Here is a 23,591-nt window from a genome sequence, read left to right on the forward strand (position 1 = left end):
GTCACAGCTTGGTGCCTGCCTCCTCACAATAAAGCTGCTGAGCCCGGCACTGACATCAGCGGGATTTGAGGAGCTGGTGGGGGGAAAAGGCCCCCAGAGTACTTGGTACCTCTGGGGGGTGTGAAGAACCAAGGCCAGGAAGGGGGATGAAGGCCAGACCCGCCTCCCTTTTGTTCCCAGAGAAGTCTGCGTGTGCTCAGCCTCTATATTAGACACACCAGAGATTCCACGCAGGCAGGACTGGGTAGACACGTGTCCTGTCCCCCCAGCACTGCAGCTTTGGGGGTCACGATGGAGAAGGGATGTGCAAATCACACTTGGGCTCTGGGGTATGTGCGTGACCTGTCTCTGATCAGGCAAGAAAAAGGGGTCCTGCTGAATTCTGGCTGAGGGAACGGCAAGCTGAGAGCCCACCCCCCACCCCCACCCCCACTGCCTGGTGATTAACAGTGGTCAATTAATTACAGAGCAGACTCCAGCTGCTTAGAGTGCTTTCTCCTGTGTCTGGGAACACAGATCCTTGCGTCTTCTACTTCATGAGAAAGGAATGCCTCCTGTGTCTTTGGCTGTACCCTGTTTCATAATAATGCCAATGAAAATGCCTGAGGCCACTTTAGACTGGTTTCTTGACAAATTCTACTTATTTGTCGTTTTAATGTTTGATTCATCCTTTCCACTTTCCCACTAGATTGTGGCCTCCAAGACGCATGCAAATACCAATTAATACCCAATACTTTGCTAACACTTTGGACTACTTCAGCAACAAAGTGTGGACCTCTGTCAGAGGAAATTCCAATAGGAACTCCAAATCTCGGAATTATTTCTTGTAATAACCACTTCACAACCTCTTTTTGCTTGTGTGGTGCGACAGGGAAGGGCTTCTGGCCATCCTGTAAAAGTATCAACCCTTACCAGGATGTACTGGTACCCATTTTGTCTAGGTAGCTCTGAAAAATCTACTTGCCAATAATCTCCAGGTTCTGTACCAGATTTCAGTCTGCCCATTTGAACCTTTTTCTTAATCACTGGATTGGTTTTCAAACGTACTTCACACTTTGCAGTTACCGTATTAGCTATTCCCAACATCTTAACTGATATTACTTGCTTTCCCAAAGATGTTACTAAGGCTTCTGCTCCCCAGTGACATTCTTGATGTCTCGTTTGAATCATCACAGGAGGTGGAATTACTACCTGTCCATTAGGAGTTATCCACCATCCAGCTAAGTTTTTCTTAGCATTTAATAACTGACCCGATTTGTCATCTTCCTCTGAATATCTCGGTTTCTCCCTGGGAAGGGTTACTGTTTTAGAAGGAATTATTGCCATTTGCAATGCTTGTTTCTTTGCTACCCTTTTTGCTGTTCTATCAGCTAAATTATTCCCAGCTATTATTTTTGTATTGCCAGTCTGGTGTGCCGTACAGTGCATGATTGCTACTTGATCTGGCTTTTGAACTGCTTGTAATAATCGTAAAATCTCTGTTTGATGCTTAATGTTTGATCCTTGAGAGGACAATAACCCCCTCTCTTTCCACAAAGCTCCATGGACATGCACTACCCCAAAGGCATATTTTGAATCAGTCCAGATATTTACTCTCTTGTCGTTGCTTAATTCTAAGGCTCGAATTAAAGCGATGAGTTCCGCCTTTTGGGCTGATGTGGTACCCGCCAATGCTCCTGCTTCTATGACTGTAGTCTCTGTTGTTACCGCATATCTGGCGTATCGGACTCCTTGTTCCATAAAGCTGCTTCCATCAGTATACAGTTCCCAGTCTGGTCTCTCCAATGGCACATCCTTCAGATCTTCACGACTGGAATAAACATACTCGATGGTAGCCAAGCAATCATGTTCCAGTCGTCCTTCTTCCTGTATGGAACTTAAAAACACTGCAGGATTTACCAGGTTAGTTGTCTTTAGAATCACATAATCCTGTTCAGTCAATACCACCTGGTACTTCATCATTCGGCTGGGGGACAGCCAGTGTCCCCCCTTCTGTTCTAGGACAGTTATCACCATGTGTGGCACATAGACTGTTATTGTTCTTCCCAAAGTCAATTTCCGAGCTTCTTGTATGAGCATCACTGTTGCGGCCACTGCTCGCAGGCAGTTTGGCCACCCTTTACTCACTGTGTCCAGTTGTTTAGAGAAATATCCGACTGGTCGTTTCCAGCTTCCTATCCTCTGGGTTAACACGCCCGGTGCAAGGTGTTGCCTTTCATGTACAAACAGCTGGAAATCTTTGGTTAGATCCGGCAGTCCCAAGGCAGGTGCAGACATTAAGGCACGCTTCAACTCTACAAAAGCCTTTTGTTGTTGTGGGCCCCATACAAAGGAAGGGTTCTTTTGGGCCTCGTACAGCGGTTTAGCTATTAGCCCATAGTTCATGATCCAAAGGCGACACCACCCAGTCATTCCCCAAAATGCTCTGAGTTCATGAATATTTCTCGGCTCAGGTATACCACAAATAGCTTCTTTGCGATTTTTTCCTAATTGTCGTTGTCCTTTTGAAATCTCAAAGCCCAGATATATCACAGTCTGGCAGGCTATCTGGGCTTTCTTCCTGGATACCTTATACCCATTTAGTCCCAGGAAATTCAAGAGGTCAATAGTCACCTGTATGCAGGTAGGTCTTTCTTCTGTAGCTATCAATATGTCATCCACATATTGTAGGAGTAAATGCCCAGGTCTTGGTTTGTCCTGTTTCCAGATTTCAAGTTCCTTTGCTAAATGATTTCCAAAAATAGTTGGACTGTTTTTAAATCCTTGGGGTAATCTAGTCCATGTCAGCTGCATCTTTTGCCCAGTTTGAGGATTTTCCCATTCGAAAGCAAACAGTTTTCTGCTTTTCTTTTCCAAAGGTATACAGAAGAAAGCATCTTTTAAATCAAGCACTGTAAACCACTGATAATTCTCCCTCAATGCTGTTAACAGTGTATAAGGGTTTGCTACCACAGGATAAATATCCTTAACTATTTGATTTACTGCTCTCAAGTCTTGTACCGGTCTATATTCACCCGAAGGTTTTCTGACTGGTAAAATAGGAGTATTATACTCAGATTCACATTCTTCCAAAATTTTATACTCCAAAAATTTATCAATCCATTTCTTCAATTCCTGTCTCACTTCCGGTTTGATTGGATACTGTTTAATTCTCACTGTTCTGCGCCTTCCTTCAAATCTATTTTAACTGGTTCTGCTAGTTTCGATTTACGAGGAATATCTGTCTCCCATACAGTAGGGATCACTGCCAAATCCACCTCCGGTGGAATTTCTTGTTCCTTTACCTTTTCTTGTATCGTCAGGATTTCTCCCGTTTTTGACTCAGGTATTTTCAAGAAAAGTTCTCCTTCGTCAAAAACAATCTGTGCATTTAATTTGGATAACAAATCTCTTCCTAAGAAGGGTACCGGACATACTGGTACATACAAAAATTCATGTGTAATTATCTTATTTCCAAATTTCAAATCCAGGGGTTGCAGGAATGGCCTGTTGTTGTTCCAATTTTTCCTTTACAGGTATTTAATAAAAAAATGTCGCTTCTGTATCCACTCCCAACCTCACAATTTAAACAACATTTTTTTCCACTTTCTTATTATCAGAAGTTACAGCCATTACCAAATTATCTCTAATAGTTAGCTTACATTCATCCTGCCAATCCTTTCTTTGTCTTAAGTAAAAAAAACAAATCCACATCTGGCATTTTATTCCATTTCCCTTCTCTTTTACAATACAGCATTAACTGCAAAATAGTGTTACAATTCAGTGTCCCATTCGTGGGCCACTTTTCCTGATCATCCAATATATACAAAGGCCACCAATTATTACAATACTCAAATTATTACAAACTCAATCATCTGGCTCTTTTGCAGATCATCCTGTAAATTTCCCCAATGTGCCAATAAACATCCCAACAAAGAATTTTTCGGGATTTTGTCATTTACAGCAAGATTACCCATGCTTTTACTTTTAAACAACCAAGTTAACTTAGTTGCCATGGTGTAATTACTCACAGTACAATACACAATTATTCAACTCTGTCACTCCGATCCGCGGATCCACACTCCCACTCGCTTTCGTTCTCAATTATACGTCTGACCCTTACAGCCACACTCACACTTTCCCACAGTTACTTTAAACAAACATATAACACAATATTATACCTCTTAATTTTCTTCTTAATACACAAACTCACAAAACAACAAAGAACACCAAAACCTTCTAACTTCTTGTTAGAGGCACTACCTTAGAGAACACTATAGCGTATAGTTTCTCTTGTCTCCACTTTTGTCCAACCCTGCAATAGCTTTCGCTTATGTCTTACGGGCAGACGCCTAGGCTTCCACTTCCACAAGGATCCTTTTAGTCCAACCCTGCAATAGCTTTCGCTTATGTCTTACGGGCAGACTCCTAGTCCTACCCTGCGCAGCTCTTTCACCGCGTCTGACAGGCAGACTTACTCAGTGGGGCTCCAACCCACTGGTGGGACTCCATCCCACTCTTTCCCATACAATTATTATAGTGGGACTCCTACCCACTTCCTCTAGTGCACTTACTTACTACAATTAAAAAAAGAAGTGTCTTACCCAAAAATCCAGGGAACGTCGCGAAGAGCCTTACGGATCGGGGATCGATGGGTGTCCCCGAGAAATCCTCGGTGCCAGCTGGAACCGATCAGGTCCCTGACTCCGCCGGTCTCCTTCAGTGAGGTCCCATCTGGGTCGCCAAAACTGTTACCGAAATCTCGGACTGAAGAACTTATCGACACCAATGTGATGTAGATAAGCAGACACTTCTTTATTGACGGCCGGGTGCGTGAGCGAGTCCTCTCACGATCAACGCACGCCAGGTCCCAAAATCAGATTCCATAGATATAACTTATTCATACATATTCATTAAATATTCATGCATAATCATAACATTTCGCGTAAATCATTAACATACTCTCCTCCTATATCCGATTGTGCACAGTAAAGCTTAGAAAGGTCTAGAAATGGGTCTGGGGTGCAATTTGGGTAGGTGGTGTATGAGTCGGTGGTCGCGATCTCCCCCTGCCGGAATTACCTTTTACTGAAGTTCACGGTTTCTTGGCAGGCACCTACAAGCTGTTCCAGTCGACTCTCCCCAGTTCCCATTCATCTCATATTCTGACATTTCAATGCACCTCTGCGTACAGAAGACTGGTCAAATACAATGGAACCTTCCAACCCTAAAGTTATTACCTAAGTTTTAACAATGGTTCCAGCCCCTTCTTCTAGCCTTGGTACAGGACGTACAGAAGATCTCATAGCAGCTTTTACTGTGCAACTAAGAGTTTCATTAAAAATATTTCTTATCCTTCTATTTTTCAATTTTATAAAATGATTTTATAAAATCAATTAATCAATCAAATAAAGTCAATCAATCTTAACTTATTAACAAATCGATAACATGTCTTCATTGCCTTTCACTAAAATTCCTCTTTCCTGTGAAACCAGTTGTGTTTGTGGGTTTGGGATCTTTTTTTTCTTTCCTCCCCTTGTTCAGGGAGCAGTAGCCCAGCACAGTTCCACTTGATTTTTTTCTGGTGGTGTTACAACAGACATTGTGCAGTCCTCCTAACGCTTTGTCCATCAGTAATGCTTTCACTTTTTTCTTGTTCCTGTTTTAAGAGACACTATTGTTTTCTTTCTAAGGGCTGTATTTTTGTTATGTCCTTCATGATGAGTGAATTCAAAGTACTTTCAATGGCATAATACACTTTGTAGTGTAATTTTGTGAAAATGCTTCTCTATGAATTACAAAAAAGATTTCATTTTCTATTATTTCAGAGGTAAACCCTGAATTAATCAATCTTGGATGTGGTGTTTCTGTCTTCTAGAAATACGTGAAGCTTAACTTTGTTTTTATAGGTTGAGAAGGAAAAAGCAAAGAAAGATGTTCAAAAGTGCAGGCGGTGGCAAAACAGGAATGTGTGGATAAATTAAATAACATCACTAATCGGCAAATGAAACAAAAGATTACTGTAAGGAAGAATGACTGTTTGAAAATGGAGAATGAAAACACGATAGAAGAAAAAGACAAAAAGATTTTTTCATCTGGGGAGAGCTCAAAATTATTAAAATGCCAGTGAAAGGGTAAGCTAAGGAAATAATCTCTAATTCTTATTTGTAGTACTATGTAAGTGTCTTAGGTTTTCTGATACTGTGGTAGTTGAAGTAGTTTCCTCAGTGGTGAAAGCCATAGTGAGTAGTCCACTGCTTTTCAAAAAGTGAAGAAAATTTCTTCTTAGAAAACACTAAGCTCATGACGGAGGTTCAAATTTATGGCCTGCTCTAAAAAAAAGAAAAGGAAAAAAGAAAAGAAAAAAAAACCCCATCCAAATTCCTGTGATTTCCTTGTCAATACTGAGGCAAAATGCATCTTTGAAACCAGAAAGAAAAGCAGACTGGAAAAAGCAGTTATTTTTGTAGGAAATGGCCACCTAGAAAAGAAAAGTAGGAACTTGGGGTTTGCTACTACTCCCTTTTCTAGGTGATTTTAGTGATCTCCGTGCAGTTGGTGTTTTCCTTTTCATTAAGTTAATATGCCCTTTGTCAGGAGAGGGTGATTTGAAGAATCAGTCAGCAGTATGCAGGCGAGCGGAGGTTGTCTTTATTCGGCAGCGCTGGGTGCATGGGGGATCGCGCCACCAAAGTCATGCACCCCGAGGTGACTTTTCAGTCCCCCCTTTATACAAGCTACTCAGACCTATTCATGAGTTTTCCAAGAAATGGTTTACATATTCATTACAATTCTGAGAATTCATTTACATATCTCATGCCTGCACAATGTCCTTGAGGAGCTGTCTCTGCGCAGACTCTATTCCTCAGGGGCCATGTTTAAAGTCTTTGTCTTCGCCACGTTGCATGTACAACAGGAATCTAAGACAGAATGTCCCTTCTGAAGATAACCAACCCAAGGCCTTAGCAGTCTGTGCATCCGTCATGTGGCAGTAAGGGTCCTTGGACATCTCCCGACTTTTAACTAAACGTAGGTGCGTCATCCTTTAGATAAGTGGTACAGCATTCGCTATTCAGAGTTCCCGTTGTTTGTCAGGCAGCACCAGTCCCGCTGTGTCACCACATTTCCTTCTCAACCTGGACTTGGGACAGAGACCAGTCCTGCAGACACCTCGGCAAGGAGGAGCCCTTGATGAGGACGACGACGAGCCGCTTTTGGGTGAGCTCAGAGCTGACTGAAGCACAAGCGAAAAGCCCCAGCTCAAACCAGGCCGCTTTGCTTTTCTTGGAAGTCACAAAGCTTCGCTCTGGTGGGTCTCTTTGCATCGGAAACCCTTGTGCTCCCAACGCTGTGACCTGTGTGGGTGCCAAGTCAGAGCAGTCCGTCGCCGCCTGCCTTTGAATTCAAGGTTTGAACCGCGCAGTGTGGCCAGAGCGGGCACATGCTGCGAGAGGTCACGGACCACCATTTCCCTGGCCCTGCGGCTGAGCCAGCGCAGCCCGCTGCTGTGCCGGGAGCGGTGGGGACAGTGCCGCTCTGTCCCCACACAGCTGCCCAGAGCTCAGGGGAGGGGGCGGCCTGGAAGCGCCTGGGCTCCAGCGGCCGGCCAGAGAAAGCCCCCCCAGTTCTCACGGGGGAAGTGACTGACATGTGCAGGGTTTCTCCTGCTCGGACTGCAACAAGTTTCCCAGGAAGCTCCCCAAGGCGTGGGCGTTTGGGTCTGAAGCCCCCCGGGCCGAGAGCAGGCGCTGCCAGGGAGCTAGAGCCCGCGGCAGGCTGGCCGTCACTCAGCAGGCAGGTGAACCTGCTTCCCCGCGCCCCACTCCATCCACCTCCGCCAGCTCTTACTTCCAGCCTGCTCCCCCCGGCCCGTACCCCCATCCTTTCTCCCCGTGCGGCAGCTGCAGCAGGCGCGTACCAGCCTCCCGAGCCCCCGGCTGACGCGGGGCACTGGCACGCTCAGCCGGCAGCGCTGGCCCCGCTGCAGGAGGGCTAGTCCGCAGGCTGCAGAGGAGTCACTCGCTGACCCAGGGGAGGGAAAGCCCATTTATTTAGGCTGTTTGAATTTGGCACGCACAGAACATATCCCAGTAACGCACGGGAGGCTAAGGGGTTTGGTTTGGTTTTTTCTTTCTTCTTCTTCTCTACAGACATACAGGAAAACTCTGTGCAACTCCCATGTACACACTGCACAAAGGAAACAGCTTTAAGCAACCACCGGTGAAACATGGAAGCCTTTTAAGATCTCTGGAGCTGGCACAGGAATGCTTTCTACCCCCCATACAAAAGGCATTTCAGTTTCAGGTCAGACTGTCTAGGTGGTATTTCCATGCATTTCTGCAGAATTAAAGAAGCTAACAGACAAAAAGCCCAGATCAAGCCATATTAGTCAGGCTGATTGGTTCTACCACGTTAGATCAATAGTGATTATGAACAAACGGACCAAGTGACCAAAGACTGGGGCTGAGAATACCACTTTTTGAGATGTGGTTTCTTTTCACTGTACTACCCATAGAACTGGAGCGCTCTGATAGAAGTATCGGCATTTGTAGAAGCCTCAGAAGCATCTGACCCGCTAGTAAGTGTGTATTAGAGAAACGAAGGTAGTTCTAAATTAAACTATGTCAACAGAAAAGTAGTTGATAGAATCCCTCAGGCTGAAGGAGAACTCAAGGCACTTCATAACAAGAACACTGAACCTCTAGAACAAGTGAACCTTTAAATATTATTACTGCACCGTGAGTTTACAAGAGTGGATTAGGACTATTTCTCCAGAAAAATGTGTCTATTTTATGTCTGTTTCACTTCAGGATTGGCCTTTATTAGTACTGCTCTGCAACTGCTAGCACTAAGAATTTAACCCAGTTTTTGTGCCAACAGGTTGTTTTAGCCTAACTTTCACTACAGGTTTTCAGTTCTGTATAAAGTGGTTACAGGGGAAACTGTTTCTGAGTTTGGCCATTTGACCAGCAGCCTCAAAAAGACTGACTGAATTTTGCTTTTTACAACTCGGAAAATTAAGAACAGGAACCAGTTTGTTCTCACACCCCCACCCCACCCCCACCCCCCTTTCATCCCATGACACATTGACACTTTGCAGCGTTGGACCAACATTTTTGGAGACCTTTAGCGTTAATCCATTGGGGACAGTATTGGGCTGCTGGACAACCAATGCAAATATTAATAAACCAAGAGAAATCCTTAGATTTGATTTGTTGAGGGTCATTTGTACATACGAGCTACATCTCCAAAATGTGCTTTATTCTACCAACAGCTTCCCTGCAGTTAGTGAAACCCTTGCCTAGAATGGTTGCTTTACATAACTGATCTATTAAAACATGGAATGCCTGTAGAGTTGTGGCACTGCATGACATCTACACGGGACTTGCTTCAAAAGCTACGACCAGGGAGCCTCCTGGCTTCTCAGCAATGCAAGCTCGGGGCAGGTCCTCTGGCCCATTTGCTTGGACTTCGTGCTTTATTAGTTCATTAGAACACTAGTATTCTCCTTAAAAAAACACACAACACAACAACAGGAGACATTCCTTTCTCATGAAGTAGAAGACGCAAGGATCTGTGTTCCCAGACACAGGAGAAAGCACTCTAAGCAGCTGGAGTCTGCTCTGTAATTAATTGACCACTGTTAATCACCAGGCAGTGGGGGTGGGGGGTGGGCTCTCAGCTTGCCGTTCCCTCAGCCAGAATTCAGCAGGACCCCTTTTTCTTGCCTGATCAGAGACAGGTCACGCACATACCCCAGAGCCCAAGTGTGATTTGCACATCCCTTCTCCATCGTGACCCCCAAAGCTGCAGTGCTGGGGGGACAGGACACGTGTCTACCCAGTCCTGCCTGCGTGGAATCTCTGGTGTGTCTAATATAGAGGCTGAGCACACGCAGACTTCTCTGGGAACAAAAGGGAGGCGGGTCTGGCCTTCATCCCCCTTCCTGGCCTTGGTTCTTCACACCCCCCAGAGGTACCAAGTACTCTGGGGGCCTTTTCCCCCCACCAGCTCCTCAAATCCCGCTGATGTCAGCGCCGGGCTCAGCAGCTTTATTGTGAGGAGGCAGGCACCAAGCTGTGACGTGGTCTCTGCCATTTCCCAATAAACCAACTTGAAATAAAAAAAGAAAAATTATTTAAAAAGAAGAAAACTCGGGGGAAAAAGGGTGGGTTTGTGTGGAGTTTCAACAGGAAAGCCACAAGAAGGGGAGAGAGAAGGCTGAAGAGCCTGGCAGTGCCCAAGGACCACCACCACGCAGCACCCGCAGGGACAGAATTTCTGGGGTGCGCTGAGGCTTAAGAGAGCAGGAGCAGCCTGCGCTGGGCTGGCGAGGCTGTGCTGCTGCGCCCTGTCCCCACGCTCACGCTGCTCTGCCCTGTCCCCACGCTCAGCCTGACCCCGTGGCAGGGGACCTCGGGGTGCACCGCCAGTGTGAGAACACTCGTGGCTGGAAGGGAAGGCTTCTCTCCTTTGCGTATCTTGGAGAAAAAACAGAGGGGATGGCTGTTTGCAGCACAGCAAGCAAGGCGGGGGAGTAAAGGATCTGCTCCCGGCCACAGCAGGGTCCTTCTTCAGTGACCCCAAACACCTGGCTGGCTTGCAAACTTAATAAAAAATTAGTAAATAATAACCCGGAAAATGAAGCAAGAATAAGCTCTTTTCACTACATCATTGTAAATGCATCGACACCCAGAAATACACAAAAGGATACGCGCCAAGAGCCACCCATCAAAGAGAGGCTTCCTTCCATGCTGGGTCTCACTTTCACACTTCTTCCACTCCAACAAACAAAAAAACCCAAACCAAAACAAAAAAAGTAAAAAAGAAAGGAAAAAAAAAATCACCAGTTGATGTACAAACAGAGTCTTCCCTTTTCACAGATTTGTGGGTTCTGCCTGCCCCGATGTGGTCGGTGCGGTGCCCTTGGGAACAAACGGTAGTTGTACAAAACAGTATGAAGATTTTCTTACAAACATATGCCTGCAGTGTTTACTGGTTGGGTTTTTGTGTTTGGGGTTTTTTCTAAGTTTCAAAACTAGGTTTTAGGTCACGAATGGCTTGCAACTTTTTTCTACAGTAAATCAGGCATATATTTTTAGTTTTCGTTTTAGGAATGTGTAAGGCATTTTGGTAAGGTGACGGTAAGGTCTAGGTCACAGACTCGTCAGACTGAAGTCCCTTCCTTCAAACTGTCCTCTTCCCCCTGGAGAAGGAAAAGAGAGGTGGGTTACTCAACTGGCTCTCAACCTTATCCTCGTGGCAGCTCAAGCATCAAAGCGTTTCACAGATGGGCCAGGTCCTGCCTTTTGAGAAGGGAGAACCATGGCCACCATCTCCTGTGCTCCCAGAGCTTCCCAAAAGCCACCCAGATGGTTTCTGGCAGCAAGTGCCACCTTGTCTCCGGTTTTCAACCACTGCCTGACACGCGCTTCCCCCTGCCCTCCACCAGCACCAAGGGGAGGGATGGCTGCGGCCACCACAAGTACCGTTTCCTGAAGCTGTTCTTTACACTTCTTCAGTCTCCCTTTGGCCAGTTGGTCCTGGGTAACCTTCAGTCGCTCCTGTAGTTCGCTTGCTGCCTGGCCCCGGTTCTTTCTTTTTTTTTTTTTTTCCTAGTTTTTCCTACATGGGAGTCAAAAGAAGGCGTCTGCCTGAGTCTCCCTTGGCCGTCTGGCGACACTCCCCCCTCCAAAACATCTCGGGTCACCTCAGGTCTCCACTGAGCTGCCTCGGCGGCCACAAGCCAGCGATACGCCACTGCTCCAGCGGCGTGCTCAGAGGCTCTACCTGGGAGGTGTCCTTTAAACACCCCTAAACCCCCAAATCCAGCCACACCCCGGTGACAATAACAAAGCCACAAGCTCTACCTCCTGCACCAAGGGCTTCAGAGTCGAGAGGGAGCACCCACGTCCTCGTGAGCACCCGCTGGCAGGGGCCACTGGGTTTCCTCTCTCACCTGAGGCTACCACCCAGCACGGTGCACCACCTAGGCTTCCCCCCCCACCCTCACACCCGGCGGGAGCAGGTTTGCAGGCGCTTGCCTGACCTGCAGCTGCTCCATCTGCCTCTCCAAGGCCGCCACTTTCATCTTCCAGCTCTTCCTCAGCTGCTCCTCTTGCCGCAGCACCTCTGACTTCTCAGACAGCTCGTTCATCAGCTTGCCGCACCACTCCTGTAACCTGGCCACCTCAGCGTTTTGCCTGCACCAACAGAAGCAGCGTTATTCCAGCCCGCAGGCCAGTCAAGCATCCCTGGCGTTACCCGGGGGGAACACATCCTCCTGGTGGGCCTGGTAACAGGGCTTGAAACATCTCAACGGTTGTGTTGGCCTGTTTCTCGGACACGCCTGGTCCTTCAGGGATGGGGTGGAAGGAGCTGACACATCAATTTCAAAAGCTCCGTTTCCATCACAGGAGACATTTCTTTCTCATGAAGTAGAAGACGCAAGGATCTGTGTTCCCAGACACAGGAGAAAGCACTCTAAGCAGCTGGAGTCTGCTCTGTAATTAACTGACCACTGTTAATCACCAGCCATTTCAGACTTTCTACAAAAAGGAGCGCCAAATTCTTCTCCCTAGCTCCTGGTTGTTCTGTATGCACCAGGCAGGTCTCGCTTCTCTGCAGCACCGCTCCCATCAAAGAGCCAGCGACATTTCTTCTGAAGTTGGTGAGCACAAGCTCTCCGAAGTGTGGAGAAATGCTGCAGTGCCTTCTGGTCCCCTCTGCCCCCTCCGCTAGCATCAGCACAGGTGACTCCAAAGCAGAGAGGGCTTCCCCTGCCCTTCCACTTGGGAAAAGCATCCTTGTTTCCCCTGCCAGGCCCACAGAAGCCATTTGGCAATCTCTTCCTCACTCCCTCCTCTACCTCCAGCTAGCTGGGGCGTCTGTAGAAGCACCCTCCAGAAAGGGGGTGGCCAATCATGATGGACAGCCCCCCCCAGGGCTTGCCAGAGGGCGGCCCCAGGCTCTGCCCCCACCCCCACCCCTAGTCTTACTTGCTCTCCATCTGACTTCTGATCTGGCAGAAGGCATCGCTCAGGATGGAGTTCTCCTGCTGCAGGCGAGCCAGCTGCGTGTCGGGGCCATTCTCCAGCTGCTCCTGCAGGGTGCGGATCTAGGGAGAGACCAACAGGGGTTGATGCCGCTGCTGCCAGCCCCTCGGCTCTCCCCTGAGGAGCCCACTCCATGGGCAAGAGGGACTGGCAAGGAAGCCACAGCGAGGTGTCTGCTGCTGCTGACAGCCCCTGCGGCTGCTGCATCCCGTGAGGATGCTCCCACATCCCTCTTCTAGCGTGAGCACCACGGCTCAGGAGCACTGCGGGGCTCTCGCCCCTCCCCGAGGCTCTGGCCCCCTCGCCCACCTCGGTCTTCTCCAAAAGACCAGGCAGCTGCCACCGAGGGCCAGCCGGCAGCCAGCGGAGGAAGCTGCAGAGCACCGCGTGGGGCTCACCTTGCCCTGCAGCTGCTGCGTTTCGCTGACATGGTCCTGGTAGCTGGCCTGCACGCGTGCCTGCACCGCTGCCATCTCCTGCTCGCGGGCCAGCAGCTGCTCCTTCAGCTTGCCCTCCACGGCCGTCGCCTTGGCCCGCTCGGCCGCCAGCTCCTTCGAGGAGAGAAGCCACCCGGTCAGTTTCAGCGCAGGAACTCCCCTGCTTTAAGGGGACTCGAAACAAGTGGCCTCCTGGCTCAGAAGACTTTAAGAAGTGTAACCCTTTCGGCGCTGCCCCCAGGCCCAGCTACACCCTTCCGCACTTACATTTCCTCCTGCATTAAGCTTTGGGCTCAGTGGCCACTGGATGCCACTGTTGTTCCACACTGGGCCAGCTAAGAGACAGGAGTGACAGCCTGGAATTTTATTCCCCTCCCCGGCCCCAGGATCAATATCATCACATCAAGTTTGGGGCAAAGCAGGAAAACAAAAAAAAGAAAACACCCCCACAAACCAAACACCCCCCCCCTCCGCCCCCTGCCAAGGCAGGGGTGCTCTCTTGGCCGGCTGGGTGATGCCGTGCCGCTGCCCTGGGCTGCCTGCACAGGCCGGGGCTTAGCACAGCACTCAGTGCACAGGGTGGCTTCGCCCTCTCCTCTCCTGCCTGCAGGCAGATGGACCTGCTGCAGCAGGGTCCTGGCGGCTGCGGGGCAGGAGGTGCTGAGCACGACGCGCCGGGGGTCCCTTCTGACTTCAACACCCAACGAGAGGTGGAGGCAAGGGGCTGAGCCAGGCAAGGGGGCTGTAAAGAGCACCAGGCTCCTTAAAAAGGGACTGATCAACACCTTCTCAGCGCAGGGGCTCTGCCAAGAGATGAGAAGGGCTTTACTGTCCTCCGGAAAGCAGCAGAAAGCTGCAGTCTCTTACGGGCACGGCTTTAGCCCCTCCAGCTGCGGCTGCCAACAGGGCATGTGCCTCCCCGGGCTGGATCAGGCCCAGGAGAGGAGCTCAGGTGGGCATCTCCTCCCCTTTTGGGGGAGAAAACAGCAAATGGATGAAGGGCCCAGAGAACCCCTGGGCTTCACCTCCAAGGGCGGGTAAGACGCGGGGAGAGGGAGGCACACGGCGAGCCGTGAGGCGCAGAGCCCGTGCCAGGGGTGCCGGGAGGGCTGCGCGGCACTTACCTGGCTCAGCTCCTCCACCTTGTTTCTGGCAGCGGCTGCAGCCTCCTGCTTGGTGGCGAGCTGCTTCTCCTTCTCCTCCAGCTGGCGTTTCAGGACAGTGACAGGGTCACCCTTCTGCTTGGCCTGCCGGCGCAGGGTGGCACATCAGCGGGGACCACCACCTCCGCATCCAACCCCTCCACCCCACACGCACAGGGTCCTGCCCTCTGCCCCAGGGAAAATTCAGCTCCTGTCTCTAAGGCTGCCCCTCGGGGGACAGCCTGCCCGAAAACGGGCTGCCTTCACCCCTCCGCACCCCCGGAGGCTTGGCCCAGCCCTGGTGGACGCGACGCTGCTGGCAGCCCTACCGCGTGCCAGGAGTCCTGGATGATGCCCGCTTTCTCCGTCAGGATCTCGATGAGCCGCTGGGCCTCCCCCTCGCCGAACACCGTGCTGCTGACCGTGGACACGAGCGTCTTGTAGGTCAGGTAGAGGGGCCCATCCGAGTCCGCAGGTGCTGGGGAGGAGAGAGGAGGGGTTGGGAGCGCTCGAGCCAACGGCAGGGCTGAGTAGCATCGCCTCAGTTGACTTCAACCCCATAACTGCCATTTCACGCCAGCAACCGCCCAGATGTCCACAGCCAAGTTTGATACCTCTCTAACTGAAAGCAATGTGACGAGCGCTGGGGACGGCACTCACCACAGACAAGCGTTCCCTGAGCCAGCTGCCACCTCTGCCTGGCTCTGCTACTGCTCCTGCCGCCCTGCCACCGCCCTCCATCACACTGATCGATTCCAGACGGAGCTGGGCACGCTTTGCTAAAGCCAGGGAGCAGAGACGTGGTGGGCATCAGAAGCTGGACTCCATTGTGACACAGCCTCGCTGGGGGACTGTCGCTCCACGCAGCGGTGCCAGTGATGCAGAGCAGCAAGGTCGTCTCCTGCCTTTCACCAGGCAGGTTCGTTCCAGCTCTTTGCTAAGGGAACGAGATGACTCCAGCCCTTCTCCGATCCCTCTGCCGGCTTACCCGACGGGGATATATGCAGAGGAACTTGGCCTTACCTGGCTCGCTCTTCTTCTTGGATGCAGCCACCTTCTTGACAGGTCCATTATGCTTCTGCTCCTCATGGGCTGGAAGAACATTGCTTTTCTTTATGGTGACAGAGCTGACCACTGGAGCACTTTGGTGCGCCTCTGGGACCTGTCCATTAGGTTTCTCTTGATGTTTCTTTCCTTTTCCTTTTTTCTCAACAGCTTCCTCTTTCTTCTTTTTCTCTTTTTCCTTCTGCTGAGTCTTCTTAAGCCCTTTGCCTTGCTTGGCCAAGGCTTCCTCAGAAGGACGGAGGACCTTCTCCATGAAGGTGAACACCAGGAAGATCCCGATGGCTGATACCACCATCAGACCTCCAAAGAGCACGACATTCGGCATCTGAGGGTCATAGACATCCATCCTGCCTTATTCTTCTGTGCCTGCAAGACACCACAACAACAGTTAGTGGGGAAAACAAAGAGGCGCAACAGCCTCTCTGTGAGCAGCGAGTTTCCCATGTCCATCTGTGTTGTGTGGGCAACCTGCTGACACCCCCCGCCCCCTCCCAGGTTTGCGCTCCTCCGCTGCGCTGCCTGCGCACGGTGCTCCAGCCACACCGCAGGGGCTGCTTGCGCTGGCTGCAGCAAGCTCCAGAAGAACCAAAGAGGGGGAAGAAAAAACCAGGGATGCAATCAGAGACAGCCACGAGCAAAGTGCCCATGCCTTGTCCAATGGGACGCTTTTGCACGACCCTGGGCAATCCCTGCAGCCCTGCGGCAGTAAGAGAGCCCGTTTCCAGACTGCCTGGTGCAGTTTGGCCAAGACCTGGGCTCTCCCTGGGCCACCTGGCCTTATCTCTGCGCCCAGGCGCAGGTGGAAGTGCATCCAGGGTCTCAGCTCTGGAATAGAACACCCCCCTGGAAGGGGAAAGCATGCACGGGAGAGCTTTCCCCAGCTTTGCAGCAGCCCTGGCCGCCTCCCTTTGCCAGCCGCACCCTGCGGCACTGCTGGCCTCTGCCCAGCCTGGCAGGGAGGACACGCAGTGACCACATCCCACTGGGTCGCTGCTCCCAGCCTCCAGTGACGAGAACCACCCCAGCAATGATGCTACAGACGCCACACAGAGAACCAAGACGCTACCATCTCCTTGCAACGCAAACACCAGGAAAAGGCCCAAGTTCAAGCCAAAAAAAAGCAAAAGCATGGTCATTAACCATCTCATCTCCCCAGCAGATGCCCACAGGAAGAAACGAAACTTGCGAAGGGAGCACTGGATGTGGTGCTTCTCTTTCCACCTCTGCTGTTAACTGGCGGGCATCCGTTCCCACCCTCCTCTCCACGCTCAGGTTCTCCACCCATAACACACGGAGCCGCAAGGGAGACTGTACTGCCTGGTCTGAGACCTGGCAGGCAGGGTGCAGCCCCGCGCGGAGGAAGATGCTGCTGCCTCCACTCTTCTTAATCGCTAACCGAACCCCGTCCCAAGTCTGGAAGCCAGGCTCTTCCCCGCTGTCCCACTCGTGCGTTTCCCCCATGGGCACCACCTCCACGTGGCTCACAACGCCCACCCCCCCCCCACCCACCCCCCCCACCCCCCCCCCCCCCCGATGCTGCAGCCAGGCAGTTCATCTGCGCAGGGGCACTCCCCAGGAGGTGCCAGGCTGCGCTTTCTCGCTTTCTCGTGATCAGTGCATCAAGCCCTCAGCTATCAGAAGTTCCCATCCCCGCCCTTAACTGTCAACATCATTGAATTTCCTCTTTAAGAGGTTGTGGGCTGGGGACGGAGGGAGTGGCTGGAAAGGGAGGAGGCAAAAATAAGAATAAAACTAAGGAGATCAGCATCTTTTCAAAACCTCAGTGCTCACAGGGAGAGACCTCAGAGCCTTTCTCACAGCCGACAGCGGCGAACTCACTCCCAGCCGAATCCGCACTGGTGCAGCGAGGGGGTGACAGGGCAATGAAAACGTCGCCTCCAACCCCCAGGGGGGTTGTTGAGGGCTGTTTCAACCAGCAGCCCAGCTCTCCCTGCCCGCCTCGCCAAGCATCCCAGACAAAGCAGCAGAGAGCCGGCAGGCGGGCAGGCTGCCAACGCCAGCTGGAACCAGCCTCCCCCCGGCAGGACCAACTTTCTACACCAGGGCACCGCGCGAGATCCCAGCTGATACTACAGGCATCGCTATCCCGGCCCGTCCCAGTCGTTTGGGATTTCAGCGGCCTCAGCCGGCTCCATCCCAGCACAGCTGGTGCCAGCCCCCTCCCTCCTGACAACGCAGCATCACTTTGGGATGGTCCCCATCGGGACAGAGGGATTACTCCTAACCTGCAGGGTGAAAAGGGATGGATTTCCTCTTCCTGGCAGGAAACAGAAACGAGGGTCCAGAGAACATGTACCCACGTCCTTCTGCTGGCTTTAGGGCCAGACCAATGTGCCCCGGAGCTGACCGGGGCGGAGCTGAGCGCCCTGCATTCCTCACCTGGCAACCCCAACAATGCGCTGGTACCAACAGAGCTGCTGACCTCACAGTGCCACCGCGTCAGACTTAGATCAAAATTCGCCACTCCAGCTTAGGGCAAGGGCATCACTGACTGCTGGCAAATGCTCTCCAGCCCCGTCAGCTGCTCCCGCCACCTCCCAAAGCAGCTGGATGCTGGATTGGCCTTTGGGTTTTGGTTGTGGATGGCTGGGTTTTTTGAGATACTAGTGAGAGATGAGAACTTCACAAGTGAAATGCCCTGTGATGCAGCTCAAGTGAGCTCTGGCTAAAACTCACACCGTCTGACTGAATTTTAGAGGCACTAGAACTGTGCGCAGGACAAGAGCAGGTTTTGCAGTGTCTGTGACACCACAGCTGTGCCATGCAGAGCAGCACATCTGCACCATACAGGCTAGAAACCATTAGCTTCCTTCTAGAGCTGCTGCTGTGGCAGAGGACGTTCAAGCCTGTGTCTGTTGAAAGACACGATCTCAAACACCCTGTGCAACAGTAGGAATTAACAATGCGCTTGATCTAGAGATGTGGTTGTCATTACTCATTTCAAAAGGCATTGCATCTCCACGTGGAGAAGCAAAGTTCTGTTCAGCCTGTCAGACACCGTTAACCAAGGAGTAAACATCTTGCTGCAGCATTCAGAGATTTCATGCTCAGTCGGCCTGGCTTGTAGCCAGAGAGCGCCGACCCCCTTCAGTTCCTCCTGCTGCACTGGGCCAAAATCTTGCAGCCTGCAAGACAGACAGGATCGTTGTGCAGCAGTGCCAGCCTTCACACGACAGCTGGCCAGTGGACTGCAACTAGCCAGGGAGGCTGTGCTGCACAGGTGGAAGTTAAAAAAAAAAAAAAAAGAAAGAAAGAAATCCTGAAGAAATTCAGCTTTTCTCCACATCAGACGGCTTGGGTTGGGCTCCCTGATCTCCAAAAAAAGAATCCATTGTTGATTCCTTGGAGCAGCAAAGCCTTTCTGGTCTCTACAGCCCAGATGCTCACTCTGATTCTTTCACCCACCTCTCCAGAGCCAGCGGGAGCCGAGTCAGCCATTGGAGCCTGCCTGCGTGTAGCTTCCTCACCCGCCATACCCAGGGTAGCCCTAGAAAGGAGAGGTGCGCTCCTGAGAGAGCCTGCAGCGAAAAGGGGAACAGTCTGAGCACGGATGGAGTGAAAACGTTCTCCCCGGTATTTCTGCATTGCTATTTGGCATGTAGCCAGATGTCTGCTCTGACACACGTCAGAGAAAACCATCCAAATGCCTAAGCTAAGGCAGGGCTTACCTGCTTGGTGACCCGATTGCCTCTTCTAATGTTACTACCAAGTACATTTGATTGATTACTAGCATGCTGGAATACCTTCATTAGTATGGATGGAAACGGAGCTTTTGAAATTGATGTGTCAGCTCCTTCCACCCCATCCCTGAAGGACCAGGCGTGTCCGAGAAACAGGCCAACACAACCGTTGAGATGTTTCAAGCCCTGTTATCAGGCCCACCAGGAGGATGTGTTCCCCCTGGGTAACGCCAGGGATGCTTGACTGGCCTGCGGGCTGGAATAACGCTGCTTCTGTTGGTGCAGGCAAAACGCTGAGGTGGCCAGGTTACAGGAGTGGTGCGGCAAGCTGATGAACGAGCTGTCTGAGAAGTCAGAGGTGCTGCGGCAAGAGGAGCAGCTGAGGAAGAGCTGGAAGATGAAAGTGGCGGCCTTGGAGAGGCAGATGGAGCAGCTGCAGGTCAGGCAAGCGCCTGCAAACCTGCTCCCCTCAGGGAGATGGGGCGGGTGGCTGAATTGTGTGGGATCCGTGGGGTTGGCCATGGGCAGAGCTCGGGGGGGAGATGAACGTCTGCATTTGGAAAGCGAGCTGCCTGGTGGACCTCTTCATCGCCTCCTGCCCCCTGTCAGTTTGTCACATGCAATGAACTCTTCTTGCACATCCCCGGCAAAGCCCAGGGGGCACGCTGCCCTGGTGGGAGCCGTTCTCGCTAGAGGTTGTACAAGTTTAATATTTTAACTGAAGGAACAATGAGGTACTTACACGGCAGACAACAACTAAATTCTTCTACTCTCCCCTTTCTGTAATAGTTAGTTTCAGAGTAGCTGTCGCCGTAATCTCTGAGAAAATGTAGAATCTTTCTTACCGAGAGAGTTGCCTGTGTCTGAACCGCGTCTTTTCCTGGAGAAAGATTTTACAGATGAATCTGTCTGTCCTACAGATTCATTCACAGGCTCAGCTCCTGAAGTGAATTGTCTCTCTTCTGTCTCCGCTGTCCTGGATTCACTTTTAACACTAGTATTCTCCTTAAAAAAAACACACAACACAACAACAAAAGAAATAAACCCAAAGATCACTCAATGTTATCTTGTAATAAAACTAATATAAAACCAATAAAACAAAATAAAAGCTATTCTTCTCCACTCCAAAAGGGCATCCAACAGGTGTTGAACACTGCCTAGACAGTTGACATAGTAAGCGTTTTTAACTCAGAATTAAGGTTGCTAAATTGAAACAACCTCTTGCAAATATCATATTAAGCAAAATATGAGATCAGAAAACTAGAATACACAAAGTTAGGGTACATGTCCCCACAGTCTGAGCTTTGCCCTCAGTTATTAAACTAGCTAGAAGAAATAAGCTAGAAGAAATACAGGCGCGCTCCTTGTTACCAGCACGTGTAATAATGACGACAGATCTAGCTCAAACAACTTCGCAGAGCTGTGTGATGCAGAACCACATGGAAACCACACGTTTCTGGTTGGGAATCTCACCCCACCCCATCCAGTCATTAAGACATTAAGTTATAACGTGTTGCTTGCTTTTTAGAGCCCTCTGCTGCTGCTCTGCATGTGTTTTGCAGGCAGCCATTGGGCAGACTGGTACATTTCCATGATCATGTGGCAAAAATCTGTAGCTTAAAAAAAAAAAAAAAAAAAAAAAAGAGAGAGAGAAAAGGGCCAAACAACCAAGTTCTGTTTCTATTTCACTGAGGCAGTACAGGCCCAAAGTTAAGCACCTGGAATTTAGCTTTAGACAGAAAAATTTTCTCAGTATCACCTGTTCTAGAATATTCATCTCCTCTGCAAATATCTTATCCATCAATGACCTAAAGATGAATGACTGCTCAGAGTCTGCAATGTTTCCTTCTGTTAAGAGGAAAAAAGCTTTTGAAAACCATTATGTGTGAGTTTACAGAAGACAAGAGGTCACACTTGGTAATAAGACAGTCTTTCCAAAAATCACGCTCGCCACCTTGAGTCTGTCATTACTCAGTGCTGAGTATATAACCTGCTATGTGTATACATATCAATAGAAACACACGTACATTCCTTGACAAAGTTGTATAATATCATTCAAAAAGACCTGTGCAAATACAGTAATGGAGTACTCCAGGGAGAACTAGTTCCCTCCAACACACCTCCTGCACTTGCTGGACACCCACTTGACTCTTTTTTCCATCTTTGAAATGCGCTGTCTGGATGTACTGCTTCAGTACTATTAACAAGGCGACGTGAAAAACACGTGGCTAGCAGTGCCTTTTGTCTGATGTCTGAACCACAACTCCTTCCCAGGCACAAAAACAAAGGCGGCAGGCAGGCTGTAGGTCACTACCTACACCAGCTAGAATCCAAGTCTCACGAGTGATGATGACCTCTTTATTCCTGGTGACATTTACATAATAATAAATTTCCAGGAAAATTAGTGAGCAGCCTTAATCAAGCAGTGAGAGAAGGGAAGATTTCTCAAGTAAGCGTTCTAAACTGGATATTCCAGCGAACAACTGCTCTAGAAACAATTTTAAATAATGAAATTTGCAGAAAGAAGAGAATAATGAAGAGCAATACCAGGCGGGGGATGTAAAAACCAAATTGCAGTGTTTGATAAAGAAAAAACAAGTAACATGCATATTGGGATAACCATTATCAAGAAACTGTTACTAGCCGACGTGGTGAAAGAAGTCTTGACACTCTAACTAGCAGTTCTGCAAAGGACCTGGGGGTGCTGCAGTGCCCAGTAAGGCTAATGACACCTTGGGCTACACCAGGACGAGCGTGGCCAGCAAACTGGGGAAATTTCATTCCCCCTCACTGGTGAACCTGTACTTCCAATGCTGTGTCCAATTTTAACCCTTACAGCTGCGTGTGTGGAAACTGAAGAGCAGTCACACTGCACAGCACCCCTTTCAGATTCCTTTTTATCACTGTGTTCATAGAATCTTACACACCAACTCTTCAGTAATCTAATGTAATAGGTAATAATACCATTTTCAGCCTAACAGCATCAGCCTAGCCCACACAAGTCTGGTTCCCAAGCTATCCCTTTTTTTTATTGTTTGGTCTTTTAAGCGAACATGTTTCTGACCATGGATTCACCGCACCTGTGGACAGGCCCTCCACTCAGGTCTGATACTTCTGCAGCTTCAGAGTCCGAAACATTGTTTGGCGGAGAATCAAAGCTACCAAAGCTGACAGACGTGAAAGTTTTGCCTTTTCACCTCAGTTACTGAAAAACGCCAAAACTGCTTCATCTCACTCACTACTTACACGACTTACGAGACACTGACTGGACTATACCTATACCCAGCTGGAACCATGATGGGAAGCTGAGGTACTAAAACTAGCAACTCGCATGAACGGGGTTTGCTGGATTCACCTTCCCCAAAGAAAGCAAGCGTTTCAGCCTTCACATAGGTATGCGGCCAAGGAGACTGAACAAAATAGAGGCAAATTCCTCTTGATCAAGCATTACAGACATGTTCTATTTCCACTTTAAGAAGCAAATAAAACATTTCTTAGGAGTAGGAGTGGAATAAAATATGCCCATTAAAGGCCAAAGCCTGTAAAAGTCTAGGACAGAAATTCACTGAGGCTGAGAGGGCAACACTGGATCTGAACTGTTGAATGTACTAACTCTTTTCATGTAAAGAACTGCTCTTTAATTTGCTGTCTTTTAGGAAATCGGGAAAGCAGAATAAAGCAGGTTTCTACTAAACTGTTACTTCTATGAGGAAGACAGTTCAAGGCTCAGTGCTGGTCACAAGAGTAATTAAATGCTGGGAAATACCTGAACGAAACAGAAAACAAAACAGCAAACATCTTTGTGTCACTGTAAAAATGTTCTCTTCATTTCAGAAGAGGATGTACTAGAACAAGTTGAGAACAATTCCAATGCTAACCAGAGGTGCAGAGCAGCTGCCACGCAGAGGAAGCTACAGCAGGGCTGTACAGTCAGGAAAGGCGACTACTGAGGCGGCTGTGATAAGCGATGCGGAAAGTCACAAGTGACATGCAGTAAGCAGCCAGGGATGACAGCTGAATGTCCCTTCTGAGACGGAAATGGGGAAGCATCACATGAAACTACTAACAGCCACGCACAAAAGGAAGCTCTTCGTGCAGGAATAGCCCGTGAGCAAAGTACCAGCTTGGTCAAAAGGTCCCGTAGGCTAAAACCGACAGTTTCAAGGGCTGACTTCAGTCCACAGAGCAGAAACCCAAGATGAAGTACACAGC

General features: G+C 49.7%; 1 protein-coding gene and 1 long non-coding RNA gene across 2 annotated transcripts; one reads left to right on the forward strand and one right to left on the reverse strand.

Annotated features, from left to right (window-relative positions):
* Positions 1 to 5,892: 5,892 nt before the first annotated feature.
* LOC129735150 (uncharacterized) lies at positions 5,893 to 9,181 on the forward strand. Its single transcript, XR_008730596.1, has 3 exons — positions 5,893 to 6,113; positions 7,075 to 7,197; positions 8,130 to 9,181. It is a non-coding gene; the product is annotated as an uncharacterized LOC129735150 (long non-coding RNA).
* Positions 9,182 to 9,522: 341 nt separating this feature from the next.
* On the reverse strand, positions 9,523 to 19,196 carry LOC129735149 (ribosome-binding protein 1-like). Its single transcript, XM_055700513.1, has 9 exons — positions 19,105 to 19,196; positions 15,637 to 16,044; positions 14,943 to 15,091; positions 14,596 to 14,718; positions 13,433 to 13,585; positions 12,978 to 13,096; positions 12,029 to 12,182; positions 11,469 to 11,604; positions 9,523 to 11,185 (listed from the first exon to the last, which is right to left on the reverse strand). The coding sequence occupies exons 2-8, from the start codon at positions 16,022 to 16,024 to the stop codon at positions 11,488 to 11,490; spliced, it is 1,203 nt and encodes a 400-aa protein (XP_055556488.1). The 5' UTR covers positions 16,025 to 16,044; positions 19,105 to 19,196; the 3' UTR covers positions 9,523 to 11,185; positions 11,469 to 11,487.
* Positions 19,197 to 23,591: the final 4,395 nt, after the last annotated feature.

The sequence above is a fragment of the Falco cherrug genome, unplaced genomic scaffold (assembly GCF_023634085.1).
Source record: "Falco cherrug isolate bFalChe1 unplaced genomic scaffold, bFalChe1.pri scaffold_41, whole genome shotgun sequence".
Taxonomy (NCBI): domain Eukaryota; kingdom Metazoa; phylum Chordata; class Aves; order Falconiformes; family Falconidae; genus Falco; species Falco cherrug.